General features: G+C 38.9%; 1 protein-coding gene across 41 annotated transcripts in view; it reads left to right on the top strand.

Annotated features, from left to right (window-relative positions):
- Positions 1 to 27,529, top strand: part of neb (nebulin) — a 293,069-nt gene that overhangs the window by 5,479 nt on the left and 260,061 nt on the right. For 40 of the 41 annotated variants that reach the window (XM_072579845.1, XM_072579844.1, XM_072579838.1 and 37 more), the window contains 13 exons: positions 7,467 to 7,505; positions 11,184 to 11,213; positions 11,978 to 12,007; positions 12,828 to 12,857; positions 12,949 to 13,074; positions 15,081 to 15,188; positions 15,989 to 16,093; positions 16,228 to 16,332; positions 17,562 to 17,666; positions 19,463 to 19,567; positions 21,401 to 21,502; positions 25,819 to 25,926; positions 26,740 to 26,856. In XM_072579845.1, coding sequence (XP_072435946.1) covers positions 7,467 to 7,505; positions 11,184 to 11,213; positions 11,978 to 12,007; positions 12,828 to 12,857; positions 12,949 to 13,074; positions 15,081 to 15,188; positions 15,989 to 16,093; positions 16,228 to 16,332; positions 17,562 to 17,666; positions 19,463 to 19,567; positions 21,401 to 21,502; positions 25,819 to 25,926; positions 26,740 to 26,856 — 1,110 coding nt within the window. The remainder of the gene's footprint in view (positions 1 to 7,466; positions 7,506 to 11,183; positions 11,214 to 11,977; positions 12,008 to 12,827; positions 12,858 to 12,948; positions 13,075 to 15,080; positions 15,189 to 15,988; positions 16,094 to 16,227; positions 16,333 to 17,561; positions 17,667 to 19,462; positions 19,568 to 21,400; positions 21,503 to 25,818; positions 25,927 to 26,739; positions 26,857 to 27,529) is intronic. The other variant, XM_072579807.1, reaches the window with a different exon arrangement.

Below are 27,529 nucleotides of genomic sequence, written 5' to 3'. Positions count from 1 at the left end.
AACAATAAATTTTGAAATACAAAATTTGAGAGTACATTTGCCTATCAAGCCATCATGGAAATTGGGAAAAAGGTTAGTCAATTGTATTATTCTAAAATGAGAGCACAGAGAAATATTAGTCTTGCAAATATTGAGAGGTGGATAAAGTAATAGGACTTATAATAGGGTATAGTTTGGTTATATTAGAAATCTGTCATAATAACATTGTGTCTTCTAGAAAAAATATGCCACATTTAGCATAATCAGAGTCAGGGAGTCATGCAGCGTAGAAACAGGCCTTTCAGCCCATCAAATCTGTGCTGACCAAAAAGAACAAGAATAACGATTGGCAGCCCTTATAATATATTCTGTTCAAAATCAAAACTAACAAGATTAATCCAAATAAAAAAGTGATGCTGATAAAGAACTGTGATTAAGTGTTCCCAAATCCAAATGTAAAAGTTGTGAGAATATTTTAAGAACCAAGTGCAAATATGTTAATCTATGTTGAGCTAGTTTTCCTGTTGATTGTGTTGATGAATAAAAAAAACTTTATTCATTTTATTGTGTATGTATTGTTTAGCACTCCACTCGCTTGAATGAAGGTGTCATAAGTCACCGCATGCCTCCATTGTGATATGTGTACTTTTTATCTGCTCGTTATGCATTTTTCCATACCCAGGATGCTGGTAATCTTGTAATCATTTTCCCAGCTACATTCTCCATCATTCAGATAATAATCATAATCATGGCCTTTTGTTGAACACTTTCACGTTACTTTCAGAGAAACGTTTGCAGTGTTGTATCAAGCAATAAATGTTGTCCAAGTCAAAGATTGTTTTTCATACCATCAACACGATGAGTGGCTCATTTTCATCCATGCCAAATTTGTTCCATGTTGTCATTGTTTTCTTGACAATGGCTGAGAACCAGCTCTGGAGCGAGTCCATGCAGTCTTGTTAAATAATTGAATTTGAAGTTGCAGCCAGTTACACGACAATGTTTCAAACCTTAAACTGAGTGGGAGATTCTAGTCTAGTGACAGGAGATCGTAGAAAATATGAGTCAGCCTCAGGCTAGTTATAATGAGCTAAATCCACCAAAAATAGACTTGGGTACACAATTACACCAGCTTCAAAATGACTGATGTGAATCAGGTAGCTTGCACTATGGGGATTACAAAAGGTCATCTGAACAGTCTATCCATATCCCAGTTCAGCTACTGACATCATAACAAAATAACTCATGCAGTTGATGTTTTCTTAATGATCTACAGACTTTTTTTTAAACCAGCCTGTTCAGAGATATCATTACATGTGCTTGGAGTAGGTGTGACTTTAAATCAAGCCTCCTAGCCTAGAGGTAGAGACACCATCAGTATACCACAAGGGCCCTTAAGAAATTTGCATTCGATCCACAGTTCCCATCAGATCAATAAGCAGTCATTCCTCGACTGGGAATCAAACATGGGCCGTGGTGATAGCACCAAATTCCAACCATTAGACCATCAGAGAAACTCTTCATGATCGATGATAGACCAAATGTTATTAATTATAGCTGGGAAAATATTGCTGATTTCAGCCATTTAAAGCATTGTCCACTTTAATTTAATTGAATAAACCTCATTTTATTTTGAATAATAACTAATAAATACAATGAAATAATAAATGAAGCTGCTCAGCAATATTTTGTATGTGTTATTTTATTTAAACATCAAGATTTTAACTAATTTTACAATGATTACAACATATAATTAGATAGCTTTAGATATGTTCTGTTGATTAATTGCCTGCACTGGAATAATCCCTTCCCACTGATAATTCTAAAGTTTTGATAAACTTGATTTCTAAACACTCTCTAAGTTGCAAAGTTCAAAGTTCAAGAACCATGCCAGGGCTTGAACACAACAATCCAGGCTAACATAGTTTTGCAAAGCTGTAGGAGTGCTATACTATCAGAGGCGCTGTCTTTTGGATGAAGTGTTAGACAGAGGCACCATGTGCTCTCTTAGATGTAAAGATCCCATGGCATTATTCCAAAGAAGAGCAGGAGAGTTATCCCTGATATTGCGGCCAATATTTATCCTTCAATCAGCATCCCAGCAAAACAAATTATCTGGTCATTATCACGTTGCTGTTTGCGGAAGTTTGCACTGTGCAAATTGGCTGCTGTGTTTCCTATAATACACCAGTGTTGACACTTTAGAAGTTCTTCATTGGCCATTATGTTTGGTGGGCATATCTCCATTCCTACTAGTTGCAGTATGCTCATTTCTCTCATTGGGCAGAGAGAAAAAAAAAATACTTTTGAACTATTTTGGGACACTCTGATGCGAAAGGTGTCTATTTATATCTGCTTTTTGAGGAGATAATTGCCTGTAGTTCCCAGGGATGGGGGATTTCAGTTATGTGAGAGCAGAGGTGATTAACGTGTGATTTAACAGAAGTCATCAAAATTATGAGGGGTTTTGATAGAGGGAATAAAAAGAAACTATTTCCACAAATGAGAAGGTGGTAACCAGAGAGCACAGATTTATGATAATTAGCAAAAGAACCAAAGGGGATATCATCAGAATTTTGCTTTGTACATCGAGTGCTATGATCTCGAATGGTGGAAACAGATTCAGTAGTATCTTGAAAAATTTGAGGAATAAATAAGCAAGAGTTAACTGTATCAAAATGCCATCACATGGATGATGAGCCAAATGTCACCAGTCAGTGTTGTAAGGTTCTGAGATTATGTCTTTGCATTCAGTTTAGCACGGAAAGTAAATCTTCACTCATAATCTTCAAATATAGGGACCCACATGATATTGTATTGAACTCTCATTCTTCTGTCTCCCTTAGTGTAAGTCAAGAGCATTTTTGTCTTGTTGAAAGTATACTCCAGAGATTGCTTCTTAGTAATAAAGAAAATGTTGCTGTCAATATAGTTCAATCAGCCATCAAGCCATAGAGCTTTTATGGCACAGAAGATTATTCAGTCAATGGAGTTTCTGTAGAGGAATCCAATCAGTTCCATTCCTCTCTTAGCTAATTTCCCTCAAGTACTATCTTTATTGAATCATTCTCCCTATTATTGTTTATAAAACTTTACCCATCTCTGAGGTGAAATAGTTCAGTCTAAACTTGCTAGGAGAGACTTTCTTGAATAAATGTCACATTTCCCATTTTTTATCCCTTTGGCACCTTGAAATGTTCAATAGAAATTGGAAAATTAAGGAAAACCTTTCTTCATTTTCCCCAGCCGATTAGATACATGAATAAAAGAACCAACGTATACTTAAAGATAAGTGATTAACACCATCAATTGCATGTGATCTAAACTGAAACAATGTAAGTGTCTGACTGTGACCTCAGAAGCTACGTCCTTTCTTCTATAATACCAGGAGTTACTGTAGTTCAACTGAGTAGTCATTAATTTCAATCACTCCATAGCAAGTTGTAAGCTTATTTTAATAAATCTTCTGGCACCAGGGGAGGGGAATAAGATGTTCATTTAAGATACATTTTAAAAAGTCATCTCCTTCACCGATAATATTCAGGAAAGGAAACCTGTAGATTCCAGGTCCACACTAAATGGTTGCTTCTTATAAACTCACCCAGCCATTCGATTGCAAACAGTAAAAGAAAGAACTGGTATTTTATATCGTGACTTTCACAACCTTAGGACACAACAAAGCACTTCAAAACCATCAAGTGCTCTTTAAGAATTTTGTTTGTAGGAAATCTGATTTTATGCACAGACAGGTCTAATAGCAGCATTGAGAAAAATGACAAGATAGTCTGTTTTAGTCAGGCCCATTGAGGGATGATATTGTCCCAGGGGCCAAGAATAATTCCTTTGCTTTGCTGAAATAGAGAACCTTTTATGTTCACCTGAGAGAGCAGATGTTTAAAGACTCATCTGTTGGTAATGTAGCACTGATGATCCAACCGAACTGTTCTGCCCAAGTCTCTGGAAAAGGCCTTTAACCCCAAACCCTTTGATAGAGATCTGAGTAAGGCTGCTGAACTGGAACAAATACATTTTTATCACCATGAAAGGATGGGTAATAAGGAAAGCCTTGAAAGAATTAACCACATCCCTAACAGATTGCATTAATGGAAACCAGGAAAAGCCTTTAAAAGACACTGAAGTTTCATCACATGTTCGTATTTATATTAGCCCTCATAGAATTACATGAAGAATACAAAATGAAAATCGATGGTTAATCCAATGTAGCATTTTGCATATCTCCCACATGAACAAAACTGCTAATCATGTGTACCCACACTCCCCAATGACAATTTGATTTCCCATTCTTTCAACCAACGATCATAGCCTATTCTGAAAAGTTGACCTGATCTCGCTTCAGTGTCATGGAAATCTGAATTGCTCTCCTCTAAGGTCTGTTGAGCTGAGGTCAGCTGAAATGATAAAAGTAAAATTAATAAGAGTTTTTATCAGCCAAGCATATTCATTAATGTAGGGCAAAGTTATGTTAGTAGAGTTTCAATACAACACATCCACAACTCAATCTATTGATGGAACAGGTTCATGGGGTTGAATAGCCTACCATTGACTCTATAATCCTAATCATAAATTGATGCAATGCAAGTATCCCCAGGTAGTTTGAAGAATATCAATTACAATAAGTCAATCTTGAAGGCTTTTAATGGACTCGCACAAGAGTTGGAAAATAATGGGATAAAGTGATAACTTTTTTTGTCTTTGATTCTCTGTGGGATTTGGCCTGTTGTAGTACCATACATATGAAGGTGAAAAGGTGATAAAGGGAAAAGAGATTACAAAGGTTACAGAGGTAACAAAGGTAATTGCCTGTACCCTATATGTTACAGGCATGCATGAAACAGTTGGTTATGTGGGCTGCTGAGTTAAATATAGTGGCTGAAGTGAACTGTCTAGCTGGAAAAAGCCAAATTTGCCAACTTGCATGAGAGCTTCCTGATAGTCGTTTTATCATTATCCTTTCCTGAGAAGCATCAGGTGTGCAGTTAAACAGGCTGCTATTGATATGTCCGATTCAGATGCTGTCTGACTGAAACCCTTACCCTGAAGCCATATGCTTTGCTGATCTTCAAAGCCACCAGAGTGATACACAACACAAGCCAAATGTTAGCATTTCTATGTGAATAAATTAATCTCCAAAAGAACAGGTTGTGTACAGAATTAAGTAAATTACCACGTTCAAATGCACTTTCAAGTCACTTACTGATTACTATCATCATCACAACTTCCTTATGAGCAATTCAGACCAGTTTCCCAATTCAGATAAATGAATGGAATGTTGTTGTTTCAACCATTGTTGTGAAAGACTTGGAATTTACTTGAATTAGCCTTTGCTCTGGGTGTAATCAGCCTATGAAAACCAACAAAAGAGAAGTGAATGAAAAAGATTGAATGAACTGAATTATATAATGTCATAAATGTGGCTAAGAGTTAAATCTAAGAAATGCATAGCATAACAAACTTTAGAGATCTTCATGCAAGCTGATAGATATTGGTCCAACCTCAGGTAGTATCTTTCCACTGTATACATCCTGTAATAGTGAACATTCTCTCATTGGTGCCGCATTGTAATGTGGTGCTGGTCATACTGGGTAAGTGTCAGTAAGGTGAAGGCATGATTTGTGATTTCTTTAACGACCTGCTAAAACATTTGGAAACTCAATCTGTTTAGAATTGAAAATGCTTGCGGTATCGGACTGTGTCTGATGAGCAGCATTGGGTCTTCACAATAAGCTGCATGGATAATGTTTGATGGATTGTCTGGCTAGAGACCAAGGTTCGAGTTTATGGTTTGAAATATTGTAGAAGAATTCTTCTGAAGAAATTTTTTTTCCCCAGATTTTAAAATGTGTGCATTATTGCTTACTTTGGTTTCAGGCTCACTCTTACATAACTGGCTTATGTAAATTTACAACGTAGTCTTTACCAAGTCGGAAATTATCACGGTTGTTTCTGTCGTACACAATGTACTTGCAAGCAACTTTGTTGCACCTTAGCATTTTTTCTTAAATTGCATCCAATAATTCATAGAATAATTAGTATCAAACACTTTAATTGTCTTTGTATGTCTTGACTTAAAAATAACAAAAGAAGAACTGTACAGAACTGCCAAAATTAGTTGGGGTCGTGGTGACAACATCTCCATCACTAAAAAAAAAAATTCAGACTAGAAAACCTTATTCTTTAAGGCTGATGAACACTTTCAGGAATAGTGTCCACACCTTTTATTCTAATTCTTTCATGGGATGTGGGTATTGCTGGAGAGGTCAGCATTTTGTAGTCCAGCCCTAATTACCTCCAAACTGGTAGAACATTTGAGAGCACAGTTGATAAAGAGTCAACCACGTTACTGTAGATCTGGATTCAGACCATATAAGGTGGCAGACTTACACCCCAAAAGAACATTAATGCACCAAATGAATTTTAAACAACAATCAATGATAGTTTCATGGTACTATTACAGAGAATAACTTTACATTCCAGAATTATCCACTGAATCTAAATTCCATCAGCTGTTGCAGTAGAGTTTGAACCCATGCCCACAGAACCTGGAATACTAGACATTTTCCTATGCCATCTCTCTGCTCAAGAAAAAGGCTAATCTTAATGAGATGATAAACAGCTGAAAAAATGGCATGCCAAAAGTATTGGAAATTCAGAGCTCCAATCAGCTTTTGAGATATATGGATAAGTTAATATATTAGATGTGCCATTTATTATTAGAATCTTGAGATCAAATGTTTCAAACATATGGGTTGATAGTAATGCATGATATTACTAACAAATACAGTGAACCTGATTTTACTCAACCCCCATATCCTAACATTGTTAAAATAGCTCTCAGCACTGCATTATGAAATTTCCCTTGTCTTCAACTTTAAAAATCCTTAATGGCACATCTGTTGTCAACAGGTTAGAAATGAACTGAAAAATGTAAAGTAACCATAGTCTTACCAGACCTTAAGACTACTCTCTTAATAGATAGAAACAAAACGACTAGTGGTGGTTTATCCTGAGAGATATCATGTCTCAGGTGTGGGAAGAGGTTGAGAAGGAGAATCTTCCATAATTACCTCAGCTGGTGCAGGAATTGAACCCACACTGTTGGTATCACTCTTTGTTGTAAACCAGCCATCCAGCCAACTGAACTTGGACAATGTGTTCAACTTGTTTGTGATAAAGCACACAACAATTTCATCCCATTAGCCTTTCTATTCAGGTTTAATTACAGGTAATTTCCTTGGTTTTAAACAAAGAAAGTAAATAATATGTCAAAGTTTCCTGCTTTATGCTTCATAAAAATAAAATTGCCAGCATGGCAATTAAAAAATGAGTTTATTGAATGCTTTGTAACAGGCTGGGTATTGCATGGCTATTCTAAGTAGACTATCTGCCTATCAGCAAAAGTACTGCATGTAACTTAAATGTGACAATGTTTATTTCACTGCTCAGTCAACATGTCTCTTTCCTTGAAGGGGTCAGAGCCACAAACAATCATTCGAGAAGTGAGAACAGTAAGTAACAAGTTGAATATTTTGTGACTGTCAGCTTTTAAATTAAATTTAATCATTTTTTTTCCTGCTGTAAATACTCTGAAAGAACTCTGCAAGTAACCATGTTATGAGCTGCTGTAGCTAGGTCTATGGAACATGTTTTTTTCCACAGACCCAAGATTGTCTGTTGTCCTTTCACGATTTCTATACAATCTCCAGTCTTTGGTGCATTGGGTCGCTACACTGCACTCTTAGAGGCTGTACTGATACTGCTCAGAGTTCATTGCATCTCTAGCTAACTAGGATTAAGGCCCCCTCACTTGCAGTGATACTGAAAAGTCTTTATTTAGATTGTGGTACATGTTTTACTGAATGTAGCTTTCTTGTAAGTTTCATCTTCTGCTCTTTTCAAGTCTCAATCACATGCTTCTCTTTGCTGTGCACTGCTAATGTCAGGTTAGTATGTATCTTCCATCTAAAGGCATATAAATCTAATGATAGCGTCTGTCAACATCTATCCAGAAGTGGAGACAGTTGGAGGCAGGAATAGCTCCAATGGCATGGACTATTGATGGCATCTATATGACAAGGTTATATAAAATTCTTTCTTGGTTTTAGAATCACTGGCCTCTATACAAACTGTTGAATACATGCTCTGTAGTTAGTGATTCCTTGCCATCTACAATTGTCATTTTAGGACTTCTTCCTTGTGGACTCTGGTATAATCAATCTGCAGTTTCATCATTGAAGATGAAGATTTGTCTGTCAGCCTGATCCACTATTGCTCCTGATAGTGCATCAGCTATAACCTGGGCCTTAACTGGGATACAGATTGTCATGTACTCATATATCAGCAATCTGATTCAGAATCTCGATATTCCCAATGGCATTGTCAATTCTTCTTGATTCTACCATAGTGGTCATGGTCTGTTTTATCCTGAAATCTCAACCCCATGAGACGATCCAAGAACATTCGCATACCAGTGTGATTACTAATGCCTCTTCCTCAGCGGTGGCATAGAACTGCTTCATTTCTGCCTATGATTGTGATGCAAAGTACACATGTCTCCTGCTTCTATCATGCTGAACTTGAATGAGTACTGCACCTAATCCTATTGTAGATAATCTTGTGTTGTATTGAGATAACATGTCTGAGAAGAATAGATACTTATTATTCTCCTTAAAAACTGTAGTTGCTCCCCCACTTCAATGCGATTGTTGGCCTTCCTTTAGAAGCTCTCTTAATTGGTTGTGTAAGACTAGCTAGGGTAGAAATTAACTCTCTACTTAGTTTGCCATTCTTTAGAAGAGTTAACTATGATTGATGCATTTCCATTGTGGAACTCACTTATGACTCTTGTCTTTTTGGGGTCCATTGCCATGCCATGCTCTTGAGTCACATGTTCCAAAATCATGATTTTCGTCTTTGAGAATTGACAGTTTTCATTGAGAATAAGGCTGGCATTTTGTTGTGCTTGTAAGACTTCTCTGACTCTGTGGTCATGTTCCTTTCTGGTCTCACCATGGTCTAGTATGTCATCTATATGACAGCTTGTACATTGCTTGCTTTTAAGAAACTGTGACATGGCACACTGGAAGATTTCTAGAGCTGATAAATTTCCAAAAGATAGATGATTGAAATAAATTCATCCAATTAGTGTGGCAAAAGTAATTAAGAATCTTGACTTGTCATCTCGGGTTATTGACCAAAAAACTGTTCTTCACCTCCAATTTCTCGAGTCCTATTCTTTCACATTACTACCACTGAGCTCCCTCTGCTGGACATTCATTGCATTTGTGATATTGCCTCGAACACATTCTTGTAAATCCTAATATGGGATTGTTTCTCCCTTTTTTACTATTTTGTCAGGATTTCTGGAGGCTAAGGTACTATCTTTGGGTACTACATTGGAATAAGCCACAGTATTATTTCCAACAATTGATCAGTTTTGGACACTAGGCTTCGCTTCTGTGGAATATTGCATCGGTTACATGAGTTCCTCTTTTGACTGAAGAAAATAGGACATTTCTCATCCCGAATGCCTGCAATGACCTGATCTCTTATTATTCAACCTGTTCAGGGATGTTATTACACAGCTTTAGAGTAGACAGTACTTAAAGCCAGGCTTACCACTGCACCACAAGTCCTCACCCTTACCTCTTCTAAGCTTATTTTTAAGAGCTCTGCATTCACAGCAACCCACTAATGTCATTTAAAGTGATTCAATCAGATCCTCTTGTTTCTGCAATCTTTCATTAAATCATAGAATCCCTACAGTGTGGAAAATGGCCATTTGGCCCAACAGGTCAACACTGACCCTCCGAAGAGTAACCCATCCAGACCCATTCCCTGACCCTATTACTCTACATTTACCCCTGACTAATGCATCTAACCTACACATCTCTGGACCCTATGGGCAATGTAGCATGGCCAATTCACCTAACCTGCACATCTTTGGAATGTGGGAGGAAAGATTAGATTAGATTACATTACAGTGTGGAAACAGACCCTTCGGCCCAACAAGTCCACACCGACCTGCCAAAGTGCAACCCACCCATACCCCTACATTTATCCCTTACCTAACACTACGGGCAATTTTAGCATAGCCAAATCACCTGACCTGCACATCTTTGGACTGTGAGAGGAAACCGGAGCACCCGGAGGAAACCCACGCAGACACTGGGAGAACGTGCAAACTCCACACAGACAGTCGGCCAAGGCTGGAATTGAATCCAGATCCCTGGTGCTATGAGGCAGCAGTACTAACCACTGAGCCACCGTGCCACCTGATGTACTTGTTCTTACCTGTTCTATTACAGATTCCTCTGTGGACTGAAATGCACATTAAATGTCTTGATTAGAGATTCAGTGGTGCATGAGAACATAATTGACTATAGGTTCAATTGCTTGTAGGTACATACTAACCTGATAGTTTTGTTCTTTTGTGTGCAACCCTGATGCTACCCTGGATCTCACCTTCTACTGTTCTGCCATTGAATTCTTCCAACTTTCTGTTCATCATGGCGGGGTCTTCTTCTGCTTTGTGGACCATGATCTGGCTTAAATTCAATGATATTGAAGTTTCACATGTTGTCACCATACTTTGAGAGAACTCTGTGCTATCAATGCTTTGTACTACTGTAGCTAAGCGAAAGGATTTGCTTTTCCTACACATGCGAGGCTCTCTGGTTGACCTGTATGAATTCTATGCACTTTTGATTCACGAGAGCACTGTGTGTCTACACTGCACTCTTAGAGGTTGCACAGTCTTATCAGACTTCTACTGTTATGAGTAGCTTGCATCTCCATCTTATTATATATGTCATTCATTTTTGAGCTTGAATTGGGAACTAATGGTATGTAGGTTATGATTGAACCAGATTTCAGTCTGAAATCTGACCAGTCCAGGAACAACATCATCTGGGATCATAACACTCGTAAGTCTCTCTCCTTATCAGTAATACTGTAATAATTTTAATTATAATATAGTATACATTATACTGAATGCTCCCCTTCGAGACTCAGATGTATGATTCTCTTTGCTTTGCTGATGTCAGAGAAGCATGATCTTTTATATAATCATCATCATTTACATCATCTTTAACATCATCATCATTAATATATTCACACTCGATTATACTAAAGTAAACATGACCCATTTTTATTTATCTAATCAAAAACATTCTCCTTTCCCCAAGGTTTCTGAACCACAAACATTCATTCGAGAGGTGAGCATTATAAAACACAATATTTGCAAATACAAGTATTAGTAAATAATACCTTTAGTAAGGTGTTAAATGACTTTTGTTCTCTCCTAAAAGTTTTACAACCACATAGAGTCATCCGAGATGTAAGATGTTAACATTTTAAACAGGTTAAAAGATTGGTAAATGGCCGAGATTTTGCTGTGAAATTGTTAGATCTCGTCATCATTGTATGTGTTAATTTTTATTTTGCTTTTGCTAAAATGATTAAAAAGAGGAGGTACTAGTGTTTTTACTTAATGTTTTGCTGTCTTTGAGAATTGTTCAAAATACCTGACAGCTTAGCATGCTTAGTGACATCATTGATCCTGGGTGCAGGAAAGCTCCGTGAACTGATTAAAAACCGAAAGAACTGTGGATGTTGTAAATCAGAAACAAAAATAGAAATTGCTGGAAAAGCTCAGCAAGTCATGCAGCATCTGTGGAAAGAAATCAGAGTTAACCTTTTGGGTCAAGTGACCGTTTCTCAAAACTGATGATAGCTATGAAACAATTAGTTCATATACAGAAGATGGGGTAGGGGAAGAGGTTAAAGAGTAAATAATAGGTGGGGATAGAGCCCAAAGAAAGGAAATAACTATTGGATAGACGTTAATTCTCATTTCTCCTCACAGATGCTGTCAGAGCTGCTGAGTTTTTCCAGAAACTTCTGTTTTTGATTCAGAATTAATGCTATACCTATTGCAATAATTTATTCATCTACTAAAGGACAATTTTTCTTCCCATAGGTCACGCAACCATACACGGTGGTTGAAGAGGTGAGCATAAGTGACATGTTAACCGAATATTGAAAGTTTTTTTTAGTTAATTGTGTAAAACTAATATTATGAAAATGCTGGCTTATATGCAGAAGAGAGGGTGAGGGAAAGGGGGTAAGGAGTAAATGATAGGTGGGGATAGAGCGCAAAGAAAGAAAAGAACAGTTTGACAGAAAAAGACATGGATAACGATTTGGTTAGAAGGGTGAATGGCTGTTAGTGGAGACTGTTAATGGTTAAGGTAGGTTGTGTGTAATAGCAGACTATGTAATAACAAGAAATGATACTGGAATCAAACTAAAATTGGGAAGGGGAAATTCATGCCTCAGAGATCACTGCATCTTTCGGGTAGCTTTCATAAAGTTACCATCGTTTTGCCATTGATTTTGGTGGTGCGTTTGTTCATTCAAACAGAATTAACACTATAAAATAAAAACTAAAAGAACTGTGAATGTTGTAAACCAGAAACAAAAGCAAGAATGAGTGGAAAATCTCAGCGGGTCTGGCAGCATCCACGGAAACAAATCAGAGTTAACTTTTCGAGTCGAGTGACCCTTCCTCAGACCTGATGGTTGCTATGAAGCAATTAGTTCATATGCAGAAGATGTGATGGGGGAAGAGGTTAAAGAGTAAATGATAGATGGGGATAGAGCCCAAAGAAAGAAAATAACTATTGGATAGACGTTAATTCTCATTTCTCCTCACAGATGCTGTCAAAGCTGCTGAGTTTTTCCAGCAACTTCTGTTTTGATTCAGAATTAACACTATACCTGTTGCAATCATTTATTCATCTACTAAAGGACAATTTTCCTTCCCATAGATTACGCAACCATACACGGTTGTTCAAGAGGTGAGCATAAGTGACACATTAACTGAATATGGAAAACTTGTTTTTTTTAGTTAACTGTGTAAAACTAATATTATTTTATTCATTTTATTAGGTGGTTCATAAGTCTGGCTCAGGTCTACCTGTCAGAGAAGTGAGAAGGAGGAAGAAGGTGGACAAGTCAAAGTTTACGACTCCTTACCTTGAACACAGCCATAAGATGAAGGACCTGTTCAGTTCGGTAAGAAGTTTGAATCAACGATTTGCTTTGTGCATCCATTTATTGGTTAAGTCTCAGAAGCACCAAAGGAGTTTTGTCCACTTTGGTCCAAGTTATTAAAGGAACAACTTATAGTGTTAAAGCACATTGAGTGTGCAACTGGTACAATGAGAATTGCTAAGGGAAGACATCACTAGAAATATGCTTTGTTTTTCTTTTGTAAAATAGTTGGCCAAATGACATGACTACAAACGAGAAGCTAGGAGCAGGGGTGGGCCATTAACCCCTTTAAGCCCAAGGAGGCCTGCGTAATAAGATTGGTAATTGCACAGTACACAGTCTGCATTGGCGTGTTCCCTGGCTGCTTTCTCAGTGGAGAGGTCTAAAAAACTGTCATGTATACACTCCAGGGAATGTTCCTCCACAATACCATTGCTAGTTTGTTTTATTCAATCTATGTGTGATTACAGTTGTACTCTTGTTACATGCATCCCTGATTTCTTGTTTAATACCTTCCCTTAAATCTCCACTACTGTTTGGAGACCTATAACAAAACCCCTCAAACAATATTTTCTGCCCCTTGGTGTTTCGTATCTCCCTCCACACAGATTTCATGCCATGATTTTCTGTGACAATATCCTTCCTCACTATTGCATTGAATTCTTCCTTTATTAACAATGTTACTCCACCTCCCTCCCTTCATCTGTCCTTCCTTAATAATGAGTACCCCTGGATTTTCTCTTCCTATCCTTGGTCACCCTGCAGCCATGTCTCTGTATTTGCAACTATATCATGACCATTTATATTTATTCATCTACCCTATTTCAAATGCTCTGTGCATTAAGACACAAAGACTTTAAAATCTAAGGGTTGTGGAATGATATCCTGCATATTTTAAAAGAAAGTCACCTGACACACATTGCAATTGCTGTTCACACTGTTATTTGTTTGAGCAGTGAATGAGGTTAATCAGGAAAGCTGGAGATAAGGACATGTATATAGATGGAAATTCAGCTGAAAACAAATAGCTGATTGGTCCATGGTGTGATAGCCACTTGCTGATGACAAAGGCTTTCAGCCTGCCAACAGCTATGTGATTGGCTCTCAGGCAGCTGAACCGCTTGTGAGTGTAGATGTTTGGTCAGAGGACATCAGATCTTCAAAGGAAGCAATGCTCCTGTTCTTTGCAGTGAAAATATACCTCAAACATGAAGAAAACCATTTTATTTTCCCTTGTCACATTCTGTAAGCTGCAGTTATTAACAAAGTCTAACATACTGGTCCAGATGCAGCCATTTGTATGTTAAAGTTACAATTGTGATCCTTAAGGCTCTTGTGGTGCAGTGATAGTGTCCCTATCTCTGAGCCAGGAGGCTTAGGCCCAAATCTCTCCTGCTCTGAATATTTCTGAACTGATTGATTAAGGAAAATATCTACAATTGTGTTCCTACAGCCAATTGACAGGTCCTCTTTTAAAAACCTTGTTGAAAATTAAATCAGGCAGGAAAATGGGTATGTAAAATGTCTGCTCTAACTTCCTCTGTTGGTCACCAATTGTTTTACATACAAAGCATAATTTTTCATCTTGTAATTAGTGTTATCTTTTCAAAATTATCAAGTCATATATTTTTCCATGGATTAATATGTAACCCATTTCAAGCCTCCATCTCCCTCCCCCAAGAACGTTGACTATTGTCGAAGGGAGACGGGACCTGAGCAGACCTGTGCTGTGATCTGCAATATGACAGCAGACCATTCCTGATTGTTTCTGCTGTGTCAAAGGCTTTGATTAACACTCTGCAGCTTGTAGAATTTGTTAACATGCTCACGTTTCCCCAGAACCTTTTGGGTTATACAAGCACTGTCTGTAGTGCAATAATTTCCCCTGAAATGACATTGTACCTCAGGGAGAACAGAAGCAATGAGCATAAAAGCGAATGTTTAAGAAATACTCGTGTATTTTCCCAGCAATTGTCACCATATCAATGGATTTTTTTAAAAAAAACTGACAATGTTGTTGTTTTTAGAACAAGTATAAGGAAGAATTTGAGAAGGAGAAAGGAAAGCCGTATGCTGTTATCTCAGACACTCCGGAGCTGAAGAGAATTCGGAAGGCTCAGGAACAGCTGAGTGAGGTGAAGAAAATAGATTTGACAAGGTTGGCTCATCCATTTGGGCTAGTGGTTATCAAAACTGACCTATACATTGGAAAATGTATATTAACTAACGTTAATTAGTTACCGTTTTTTTCTCCCTGTTCCATCAGTCGCATTAATCTCTGCTCCACCATGAGCTAGAAACCTTTCCTGTTCATGCAGTACTCAAATCAATGTCCTTGCATCTACATGAGATGATGAACATTCTCCAAATCAGACCTGTTTGAGATGGGAAAAGCTTTATGTAGTAACATTGCTGATGGCTGCAGACAGCAATTCCTGAAGGGCAGGTCCTTCCATTAGTGTCAAACAGGAAATGGATACAAGTTAATACCCCTGCTGCATACTTATCCTTCAGCTCAGCAATGCCAATGGAACCAAATACCAACAAAATGATACACCTGAATGTTGATGGAAAGGATCTTTCTCTAGAACTGTTTCTGCACATAATTGAGCTTGATTGGCCTGGGTAGATCATCGAATGGAGGTTCATTCAAGTAAAAATCACAAAGTTTAAAGTGCAGTTTTCTGTTACGGTATTACTCCCACAACTCCATAAGATCATGGAGATAGGAGCAGAAGTGATCTGTTCGGCCCTTCATGTCTGCTCTGCCATTCAATGAGATGGCTGATCTGATAATCCATAACTCCACTTTCCTGCCTTATTCCCAAAATCCTTACTTCCCTTACTGATTAAAAATATGTCTACCTCAGCTTTGAATATGCTCAATGATCAAGCCTCGGTAGCCTCGGATTAACTTGTTATTTAAATTATAAAGGTCAAGTATCGTTCAGATGGTGACAAGGCAAAGACAATGTGCCACGTTGATGGGACGGCCCGGGATATTGAACACGCCAAAAATGTTTCACAGTTGGTTAGCAAGGTAATATTGCCAACATTAGCTGTCAACATCAAGACCGGGTTTGGGTTGTACCCTAAGTTATTCTTTTGTGTAATACAAATTTATGGCATCTCCTAATCAGCTTAGTGACGTATCTGTTGAACTGTCTGCTTCAGGTGCTGTACAAACAGAAATGGGAAGATACCAAGGATGTTTATCAACTGCCACCAGATGCTCCAGAGCTTGTCCGAGCTGTGAAATTTGCCGAAAACTTCAGTCCGGTAAAGAAATCTAATCAAAATAAGCAGTATCAAATGCCTAGCAAATATCACTCTTGCAATCTTCTTCATCTTTTGTCAGAATTGTGGCATTGTTTTCACATAAAATTCATTCTGCAAATGAATAACTAAGTTGCCCTGGTGATTAACAGAGGGGTTGAACTGATAGTGGAGAGGTTTAACTCTCGTGTGAGTCTTGCTGGATTGCCTGCAAACCAATGTCACCTAATTTTGAGAATTTGCAGTTTTATTGGATAGCCTTGTGAAGGTGAGGTCTCTGCCAGACCCTTTGGTAAGAAGTTACAGTAACAAGGGAGAAGACTCACAGTTGCACGTACTGGTGCCCCACATCCCATTGCAGATCATTTACCTGCTCCTCCAGGGGCAACTAGCTGGTCCAGAGCAAGCAGGTCTCTCTTGGGTTCAAGTAACTTTGGGGATGCAGATCTCTGAAACATGGAGATGTTAAAGTTGTGCTCAGAAAGCCTTTGTAAAGGTGAGTTTGGGTGAGGGTCCATGGGGGGAAGGTGTTCATGGGCAGCACATATATTAAGATAGTTCTGCTACTTTGCTACTTGAAGGTTTTGCACCACACGCAAGTGCACCTTTTCTCCCCCTTTAAAATCGTTGTGAATCTAGAATCTTCCGTAGATGGGTGGGTGGGTGGAGGTGCTCTAGGATTGATCTATAAGTTCTAAGACCATACTGAGACTTGCTCTTGTTTTATATTCAGTGCTCACCAGCTTTGGTGGTATCGATTCACTGTGGTTATGACCTTGGTATATTAGTGAGCTGACGCCCCCATACATTTTCCAGGTCAAAATGTTTATTATTATCTTCTGGGGAGCCATTTCAAGAATATCAAAGAATGATAAAAGCATAATATTTGCCAACAGAGAAATGTCTGCTACAGAAAATGCCCACACAATGAAAGTTCAAGATCATGAATTGAGTCGACAAATGAAGATTATTAGACCAAAGTTTCCAGCTTCTTAATTCTTCAAAGGCAAATTCTGCTACTCAAGGCACCAATGAGCTATCTGATACCTCTCTGACCCTTACTTTGAACTGTTACTGTACCAGTTACAAGAAGTGTTTCAGTTTCAATGTTGGCATTTATTTCATGAAAAAAACAATTATTTTTGATGCCAAGTTGTATGCCACTGTTAGAGTTATAACTTTCATTCTACAATTAAGTTAAATTAATATTGACTGTTTTTCTCCCCATGAAGAAATTATATAAAGAGGCCTGGGAAGAAGAAAAGCCTTTCTATTACCCTTACACTGACAGTCCAGAGCTGAGACGAGTTGCCAATGCTCAGAAAGCTCTGAGTGATGTAAGTGACTTGAAAATGAAGTGTTTGGGGCTTTTGAGTGTGTCAGTTTTTGATGTAATGATCACAAAAATTAAAATGATGTTTGATTAGTTCTGCAGTTATCAACAAAGGAAGGACAATGAGGAAGAAATGCTTTACAAGGTTACAGAGACATGCAGGGCAGCAGGCCATTTGATATATCATTCCCGTGTTGGCTCTTTGAATAAGAAATCCAATCAGTCTCAGTCCCCCAGTTCCTTTACAACCAACTAGAAAATGTCTCCTTTCCAACTACATCTCTAAAATCCTTTTAAAAATTGTGAGTGAGTTGAGTTTCGGACTCCATCATGAGTGCATTCCATTGTGGAAATAAAATGGAAATTCATCCTCATAGTTGTAATAAGATAAAAGATTGAAGCTTGTGCTATTTTCTATTACTCTCAGGGTTTCATTCAATAATATTTTAAAGTCCTAAATATGTTCACTTTAACCCTTCCAAGTTATTTCTCTGAAAAGCTGAAAATACCCAACCTTCTTTAGCTGCTAGTTACTCTTGACACTCTCAAAGCCAGTCCATATCTACAAGGTACAAAGGACGGCATGGTGACTCAGTGATTATCACTGCTGCTTCACAGCGCCAGGGACCCGGGTTTGATTCCGGCCTTGGGCGACTGTATGGAGTTTGCACATTCTCCCTGTGTCTGTGTGGGTTTCCTCCGGTTTTCTCTCACAGTCCAAAGATGTGCAGGTTAGGTGAATTGGCTAAGTTAAATTGCTCATAGTGTTAGGTGCATTAGTCAGGGGTAAATGTAGGGAAATGAGTCTAGGTGGGTTTCTCTCTGGAGGATCGGTGTGGACTTGTTGGCCCGAAGGGCCTGTTTCCACACTGTAGGGAATCTAATCTAATCTAAAAATCAGGAGTGTGGTGGAATACTTCCCACTTGCCTAGATCAGTGCAGCTCCAGTAACACTCAGTAAACCCAACACCATCCAGGACAAAGCAGCCTGCTTGATTGGTATACCACCTTCAACACTCACTCTACCCATCCTGGCAATAGGATGTACCATCTACAAGATGTACTGCACCAACTTACCAAGGCTCCTTCAACTACTTCTTCCACACATGTGACCTTCACTACCACGAAGGGCAAGAGCAACAGATGCCATTTGCAAGTTCCCCTCCAAGCCAAACACCACCCTGACTTGGAACCATATCACTGTTGTGATCAAAATCCTGGACCTTCAATCATACCAGCATTTGGGATTTCCTCTAATTCACAGACTGCAGCAGGCTACAGAAAGCAGCTCACCACCATTTTCTCCAGGGCAATAAATGCTGGCCTAGGCAACGATGCCCACAACCCATGAATACATTTTAACAAATTGAGCAGTTTTGATGCTCTGTTTTCCATCCTCCTGACCTGAATATATCCTATCTGATCAAAACTGATGACAACACTCTGGTGATCAGTATACTGTACAATTTATCACAACTTCCATTAAAACTGTGCAGTTTTGTCAATATAGATGGTTGGTTGCTGTTCTACAATTATCTGGCATATTATAACATCACCACATCTCTTTCAAATTGAGAATCAACTATTTCAGCCTTTTCTATTAAACACTTGTGTTGCTGGTTGCTTGGATCTGTGTGCAGGATTTATATAGTTAAGTACTAACTATATATTTTATTACTAAAATGGCAAGTATCAAATCATTAAGTATTGGGAAAGAGGAACTATCCACATCTCAATGAGGAGTCCAAGGAGTCAAGCTATTTATTTTCATTCATAAGCCAATTTTCTCTTTCTACCCAGATTGAGTACAAGAAAAACCACAATGAACATCTGTCAAAATACACCTCATTGCCCGATCCACCAGATGTCGAGATGGCAAAAAAGGTTGTCAATCAGCTCAGTGATGTGAGTACCAGTAACAACAACAAATATAAGAGCAAATACTATTCCAAGGCATGTGATAAAACGGAATCGAGCAACAAATAGATGACGAGTTTAAGAAGGGGTTATTATACTGACTAATATTATAGCGAAAGGGATATTTCAAAGTGGACTTTCAAGGTGGAGAGGCTGGAGGATGGTTGAGTAGGATGTGTGGTTGAGAGATGGAACTTTATCAAGGATCCATCAGTGACCCCTTGTCTGATGCATCCATGTCATGTCCCTTGATGACAAAATTCAATGACATGACTTCCCTTTCACATATGTGTTGAAGGTCTCACATGTACCTCTGCAGCTTTTCTTTCCACTCTTGCATTGATCCTCTTTGTCCATCGACTGTCCAATAGCCAGCTCCAAATTCCTCCAAAGTCATTGGCTTCAGATTCCAGCTCATGCTCTCATTTCAAGCATTTACAATAACTAGAGAGGTGGTACTGTATAATTATACCCACTGGCGGTTAGCAGAATGACAAGCATGTCAGATTCTGAGGCACTTTGATAGGATAGATGTGGAAAGGGCGGTTCCTGTTACGGGAGAATCTAGAACTTAGGGCTACTGTTTGAAAATAAGGAGTGATTCTTTCAAAATAAAGATGAGGCAAAAATTATTTTCTCACAAAGTGTTATGAATGTTTGGAACTTCCTTTCTGAAAAGGCAGTGGAAGCAGAATCTTTGAATGATTTTAAGGCAGAGTGGGATGGATTCTTGTTCAGTAAAGGAGTAAAAGTTTATTGGGTAGGTGAATTTTAAGTACAATCTGATTAAGCATGGTCTCGTCAGCCAACTTGAGAGTCCGAATAGACTACCTCTGCCCCTTAATTATATGACAATGGCATCAAATGTAAAGAAGAAGGATTGGTTGAGTGGATTGACAGCAGCAGGAGTAACTCAGCTGGTAGTTGTTCAAGGCTAAGCAGTTAGTCAGGTTTAATTTTAATTGTAGTGACTATGGAGTGGGATTCAATCAGCTCCTGGAGGTTTTATCACATGACCTGACCCACACTCCAGCTATCAGTTGGCCAACCCTTAAGAAATACCGACACACTATCCAAATTGGAAAGCAAATTGTTTGAATGAACACATTTGGATTTTCCTCATTTGTGTCTCAAATGAACAGGTATTTAGTATGTGGGAGTTAACTTTGCATCTTCCAATATCCAGTGGGCTACTTCATATTGTAATTCTGCTTTCGGCAAAATTTGTCCAGAGAATAATTGTATTGATAGATGTGTCTTTTACATTAGTTGATTTTTTTTTCAAACAAACAATCTGAAGTAGAAAGCGTTGGTTCAAGGAATGAACAACTGCTCCAGAAATGTGTAATAATGTCTCTGAACAGGTTAATTTGTAAATATCTACCAAGAATCAGATTTGGAGCTTTAAGATATGTGCATTGCTCCACTCTTATTAATCTTAATCCTGTCTCTGGCATCTAATCGTTAGGGTTATTTGAGTATCTTAATAATAGTTGAAATAAATATTCACCAGGTATTGTATTAGAACTGATTAGAATGCCGGAGAGAGTGAACCTCATCCAATTTAATCAATCAAGCAAGAAACTATCTCAGATGTGTTTAACAATTGAAAATTCTCTAGTAATTCTTCTGCACTCCTGAAGTGTTATCAAGGAGAAATACCTTTAAGATTAGCCAAATTTAGATTATTTTTCTTTTGTCACTTTAATAAACTCTTTTCATAATTTTTGCATCCATTTTACCTATATCTTACATCAAGTCTACTTGATTTCCCAAATATAATTAAGAATGACAATAATTTGGCCTTCTATTTTCTTGCAGATTAAGTACCACAAAGACTACAACAAAAATAAGGGCAAGTGGAGCCAGACACCTTGCTATGATGTCGCAGTAGCCCGAATGAATGCTGACAATTTGAGCACTGTAAGTACTCTTTTAATTTCTGTCCTGCTATTCATGTAAAATATGCTGAGGTGAAGAAGAAGCTAAGGGAATTGGTATGTATGCTGTCCAGTCACTAAACCAGCTCAATCCCAGGTTCAGTTTCCTCTCTGTTGATCTAATTGGCCTCGCATTGCCATAGGTTCCAACCAGAAAGGGAGAAAAACAATTTAAAGTTTTCATTTTGATCTCTATTATTGGGTTCAGAGATATCTGTCTCCAGTGCATAACCTAATATAAACATGTATATAGATTGGCTCCAGTTGTATCCTTCACTAGTTGGTTTATCTGGAGAAGGAAAGGTTGAAATCTACAGATTGTAGGGTAGAACATAGAACATAGAACAATACAGCGCAGAACAGACTCTTCGGCCCTCTTGTTGCGCCGACATGTGAACTATTCTCAGCTCATCCCCCAACACGATCCCATCATCATCCATGTGCTTATCCAAGGATTGTTTAAATCTTCCTAATTGGCAGGTAGGGCATTCCACGCCCTTGCCACTCTCTGAGTAAAGAACCTGCGTCTGATATCTGTCTTAAATCTATCACCCCTCAATTTGTAGTTAGGCCCTCTCGTACAACCTGACGTCATCAATCGAGGAACAAGACTTTCACTGTCTACCCTATCTAATCCTCTGATCATCTTGTATGTCTCTATCAAATCCCCTCTTCGCCTTCTTTTTTCCAATGAGAACATTCCTAAGTTTCTCAGCCTTTCCTCATAAGACCTTCTCTCCAGACCAGGCAACATCCTGGTAAATCTCCTCTGCACCTTTTCCAATGCTTCCACATCTTTCCCGAAATATGGTGACCAGAACTGTACACAATATTCCAAGTGTGGCCGCACCAGCATTTTGTATATTTTCAGCATGATATTGCAGTTCCGGAACTCAATCCCTCTACCAATGAAACCTAACACACCGTATGTCTTCTTAACAGCACTATCAACCTGGATGGCAACTTTCAGGGATCTATGTACATGGACTCCGAGATCACTCTGCACATGCATACTACCAAGAATCTTTCCATTGACCCAGTCCTCTGCCTTCGTGTTATTCTTTCCAAAGTGAATCACCTCACATGTAGCTGCATTGAACTCCATTTGTCACTTCTCAACCCAATTCTACAGTTTATCCAAGTCCCCCTGCAACCTGAAACATTCTTTCAAACTGTCCACTACTCTACTGACTTTAGTGTCATCTACAAATTTACTAATCCATCCACCTATGCCTGTGTCTAAGTAATTTATAAAAATGACCAACAGCAGTGTGGTCCCAAAACAAATCCGTGTCACACACCACTCATAACCGGACACCAGGCTGAATATTTTCCATCAACCACCACTCACTGCCTTCTTACAGAAAGCCAGTTTCTAATCCAAACTGCTAAATCACCCTCAATTCCATTTCTCCACATTTTCTCCAACAGCTTACCATGTGGAATTTTATCAAAGGCTTTACTGAAGTCCATGTACACCATGTCAACTGCCCTACCCTCATCTACATGCTTGGTCACCTTCTCAAAAACCCAATGAGGTTTGTGAGACACGACCTGCCCTTGACGAAACCATGTTGACTATCTGAAATCAAAATGTTGCTTGCTAGATGATGATAAATCTTATCTCTTATAATCCTTTCCAAAACCTTTCCTACAACAGAAGTAAGGCTCACTGGTCTATAATCACCTGGGTCATTTCTACTGCCCTTCTTGAACAAGGGCACAAGATTTGCAATCCTCCAGTCCTCTGGTACTAAACCTGTTGACAATGATGACTCATTCCTATACTGCGCTGTATTCTTCTATGTTCTATAGTGTAGGTTAGGTGGGCTTTGATCGGCGCAACATCGAGGGCCGAAGGGCCTGTACTGCGCTGTATTCTTCTATGTTCTATGTTCTATGTAAAGATCAAAGCCAAAGGCTCTGCTATCTCCTTCCTAGCTTCCCAGAGAATCCTTGGATAAATCCCATCCAGTCCAGGGGACTTATCTACTTTCACTCCTTCTAGAACTGATAACACTTGTTCGTAACTGACCTCGATCCTTTCAAGTCTAATATCTCATATCTCATTCTTCTCCTCTACAATATTCTCCTTTTCCTGAGTGAACACCGATGAGAAATGTTCATTTAGTACATCTCCGATCTCGATAGGATCCACACTCAACTTCCCACTTCTGTCTTTGACTGGCCCTATTCCTATCCTGGTCATCCTTTTATTCCTCATATACCTATAGAAAGCTTTAGGGTTCTCCTTTATTCTATTTGCTAAAGACTGCTCGTGTCCTCTCTTTGCTCTTCTTAGCTCTCTGTTTAAATCCTTCCTAGCTGATCTGTAACTCTCCATCGCCTCATCTGTACCATCTTGTCTCATTCCTCTTCCGCTTAACAAGTGATGCAATTTCTGTAGTAAACCACGGTTCCCTTACCCTATCACTTCCTCCCTGCCTGACAAGGACATACCTATCAAGGACATGCAATATCTGTTCCTTAAACCAGCTCCACATTTCCATTGCCTGCATCCCCTGCATTTTATTACACCTTTCTATGCATCCTGATTTTTGCCTAATTGCATTATAATTGCTCTTGCCCCATCGATAATTCTTGACCTGTGGCATGTACCTATCCCTTTCCATCGCTAAACTAAATGTAACTAAATTATGGTCACTCTCTCCAAAGTGTTCACATGCCACTAAATCAAACACCTGGCCTAGTTCATTACCAAGCACCAGATCCAGTGTGGCCTCCCCTCTTGTCGGCCCTTCAACATACTGTGTCAGGAAACCCTCCTGAACACGTTGGACAGAGTGGGATAAGGGTGTTTTGAGCTGAATATTTAAAGGAAGTGGAGATGTATTTAGAACAAAGAACAAAGAAGATCAGGAACAGGCCCATCGGCCCTCTAAGCCTGAGCCGATCCAAATGTACTGTTCAAACCTGTTGGTCAATTCCTAAGCATTTGTATCCCTCTGCTCTCTACCTACTCATACATCTGTCCAGACACATCTTAAATGAATCTAATGTGCCTGCCTCTACCATGTCTGCTGGCAACATGTTCCAAATGCCCACCACCCTCCATGTGAAGTACTTGCCGCGTGTATCCCCCTTAAACTTTCCACCTCTCACCTTGAAAGCATGACCTCTCATCATTGAATCCTTCACCCTGGGAAAAGCTTGTCTCTATCCACCCTGTCTATACCCTTCATGATTTTGTAAACCTCAATCAGGTCCCCCTTAATCTCCTTTTTCCTAGTGAAAAAAACCTAACCTACTCAACCTCTGTCACATATTTGTCACATATTGAATTGCAACTCAGAATCATGGAACTAGAAGGCGGAAGATTGACCAATTGCAAACAGTGAGGAGGTATCATTATTGGCAGAAGACCTGCTTGAGGAGTTCTGGGGACCACTCCTCTCCATCTTGGTCCACAAGGCCTAGAAAGTACAGGTAGCTCCTTTTTCTGTTTGAGTCCAGGGGAATTCCAGCTATCAGCAGCTCAATTTAAATCAGACTCTCAGTTGATCCCTTAAATGATGAGTCCTCCCTCTCCAGGACAGATACACAACACAATTCATTGCACTCAAAAATAAAGTAGTTGTGTATATGGGATTACTATCATAGACTCCCTACAGTGAGGAAACAGGCCATTTGGCCAATCAAGTCCACACCAACCCTCCAAAGAGTATCCCAGCCAGACCTATTCCCCGATCCTTTCATTTTATATTTTTTCTGACGAATGCACCTAACCTATACATCCCTGGACACTACGGACAATTTAGCTTGGCCAATTCACATAACCTGCACTTTTTTGGACTGTGGGAGGAAACTGGAGCACCCAGAGGAAACCCACACAGACACATGGAGAATCTGCAAACTCCACACAGTTGTCCAAGACTAGAATTGTGCACATACTTCTGGTGCTGTGAGGCAGCCGTGTTAACCACTGAGCCACCATATCAACCATATGTCTGTAAAGTGAAGAAAACCAAATTTTAAGTCTATCTGAGATAATTAAGATTGAAGCAAAGAATCATTCTTGCAGCACCCCTGTAAATCTATTCTAAAGACCTCATAATAATTCACAGTTTGAAGGTAAAACAGATGCAGGATCTTAAATATGGTCAAGCCAAGGTTCTGTGGAAGAAACAGGATTTTGTTTTATCCTGAATGATCTTATTAGTATAACCACACAAACTATTTGCTTTGATAATGGCTTCTCAGCTTGAGTTAGTGAACTATCAGATGATGATGAACCATCTGAAACAATAGCTTGATTTATGTTTTTGTACTTTTAATTAGAAAAAATACAATGAGGGCTATGAGGAAATGAAAGACCAAATTTACTTCATGCAAACTGAAACTCCCGAATATGTAGCCAACAAGCGTACTCAGGCAGCTACTAGTCCGGTAAGTGATTCCCGCTTGAATATATTCATCTGATGTTCTGACTGCCACTTCCTTTGTACCAAAATTAATCAATGCTCCTTCTGTGGAAATTTGGAGTGGTACTTAGTGGAAGTAATAGGTATCTCAGCTATTGGCTGGATAGCTGATGAAAACTGCACATCAACACTTTTACTGGGTTATGAGTGAGGTTCAGATAAAACAAATTGATCTAATATAGAAAGTGAGACAACACAGTGAGATCATTGGTTTGCATTTGCAGCAAATATGAATGGTCAAGTGTGGGAAGAAGCATTTCATTTTGGGTGGGTTTTCAGGTAGCTGACCACATTGAGAAGGTAAACTTCAGAAGTATTTTGTTATTGGTATCCAATACTCTTCTTTCATGTTTTCTATGATTAAGACTAGAAAGCTGGTTTCTTTGAAAGTTGTCCTTGTGCCTCATAAGTTCAAATCACATTAGATACAGTAGTTCCCCTATACACGTGCGGGATACATTCCAATACCTACCACAGAAGTCCGAAAACACGGATATGAGTGAATGCATTCATTTAACTGGGAAATGTACCTTCCTGGCTGCCTCTTGGTCCTTGGTTCTGGAACATTCCCTTTTATATGTTTGGGCCACAGTAAACTAGGTAAGTGAAACTGCGGTAACCGGAACCGCGAATACAGGGTCGTCCTGTATTGGCACCTCTGCACTTCAACCATCAGCTGACCTGTCTCCAAAAACACATGTTGGCTTTATGCATTAAGTACCAGCTATCTTATAAGTGAAAGAATTCTATTAATTATTATCCTCTCTTGCTTCTTTAGGTAAAATACAGACAAGATTATGAGAAGACCAAAGATAAAACTGATTACAACACCCTACCAGCTACAGAAAATCCTCTGCTTCAGCAGTTGAAGAAAGCCGGTGATATAGCAAGTGACGTAAGTATTTACAAGCACAATATGCCTTTAAACAGTGAGCACCATTCCTATTGCACATTATCATGGTGCAGAAAGGGGCCACTTGGTCCATTGAGCCTGTACCGGCTCTATTATCTGTCTGTCTTTATTATCCCAGGACTAATCTACTGCCTGTTCCCAAAGTCCCTACATACCATTACTATCCAAATTAAATATCCAATGCCATTATGAATGCATCAATTGAATCTGCCTCCTCCACATTTACAGGCAGTGTATCCCATACATGAACAACCCACTTCATGAAAAATACTTTTTTCACATCGCCCTTGTTTCATTTGCACATTACTTTAAATTTAAGCCCTCTTGTTCTTGTCTTTTTTTAACAAGAAAAACAGCTTCTTCCTACTTACTCTGTGCAGCCCGCTCAATGGTTTTGAACACCTCAATCAGAGCTTCTCTCATCCTCATTCTATGCAGGGACAACAGTCCCAACATGTTCAATCTATCCTCAGGAGTTTCTCATACCTGGGACCATGCTAGTAAATTGTTTCTCTCCAATGTATTCATATGATGTGCAACCCACAACAGTACTCAATACTCCTGCTGGGACAATCCCTTGACAATGCACCAGTGGAAAAAAATACAGAGGACAAAGGAATAAAAATACAAAGGAGGCATGGAAAAATTAAAAATT

The sequence above is a fragment of the Chiloscyllium punctatum genome, chromosome 10, assembly GCF_047496795.1.
Source record: "Chiloscyllium punctatum isolate Juve2018m chromosome 10, sChiPun1.3, whole genome shotgun sequence".
Lineage (NCBI taxonomy): Eukaryota > Metazoa > Chordata > Chondrichthyes > Orectolobiformes > Hemiscylliidae > Chiloscyllium > Chiloscyllium punctatum.
Note: the sequence above shows the minus strand (reverse complement) of the source record. Positions and strands in the feature narration are given on the sequence as shown.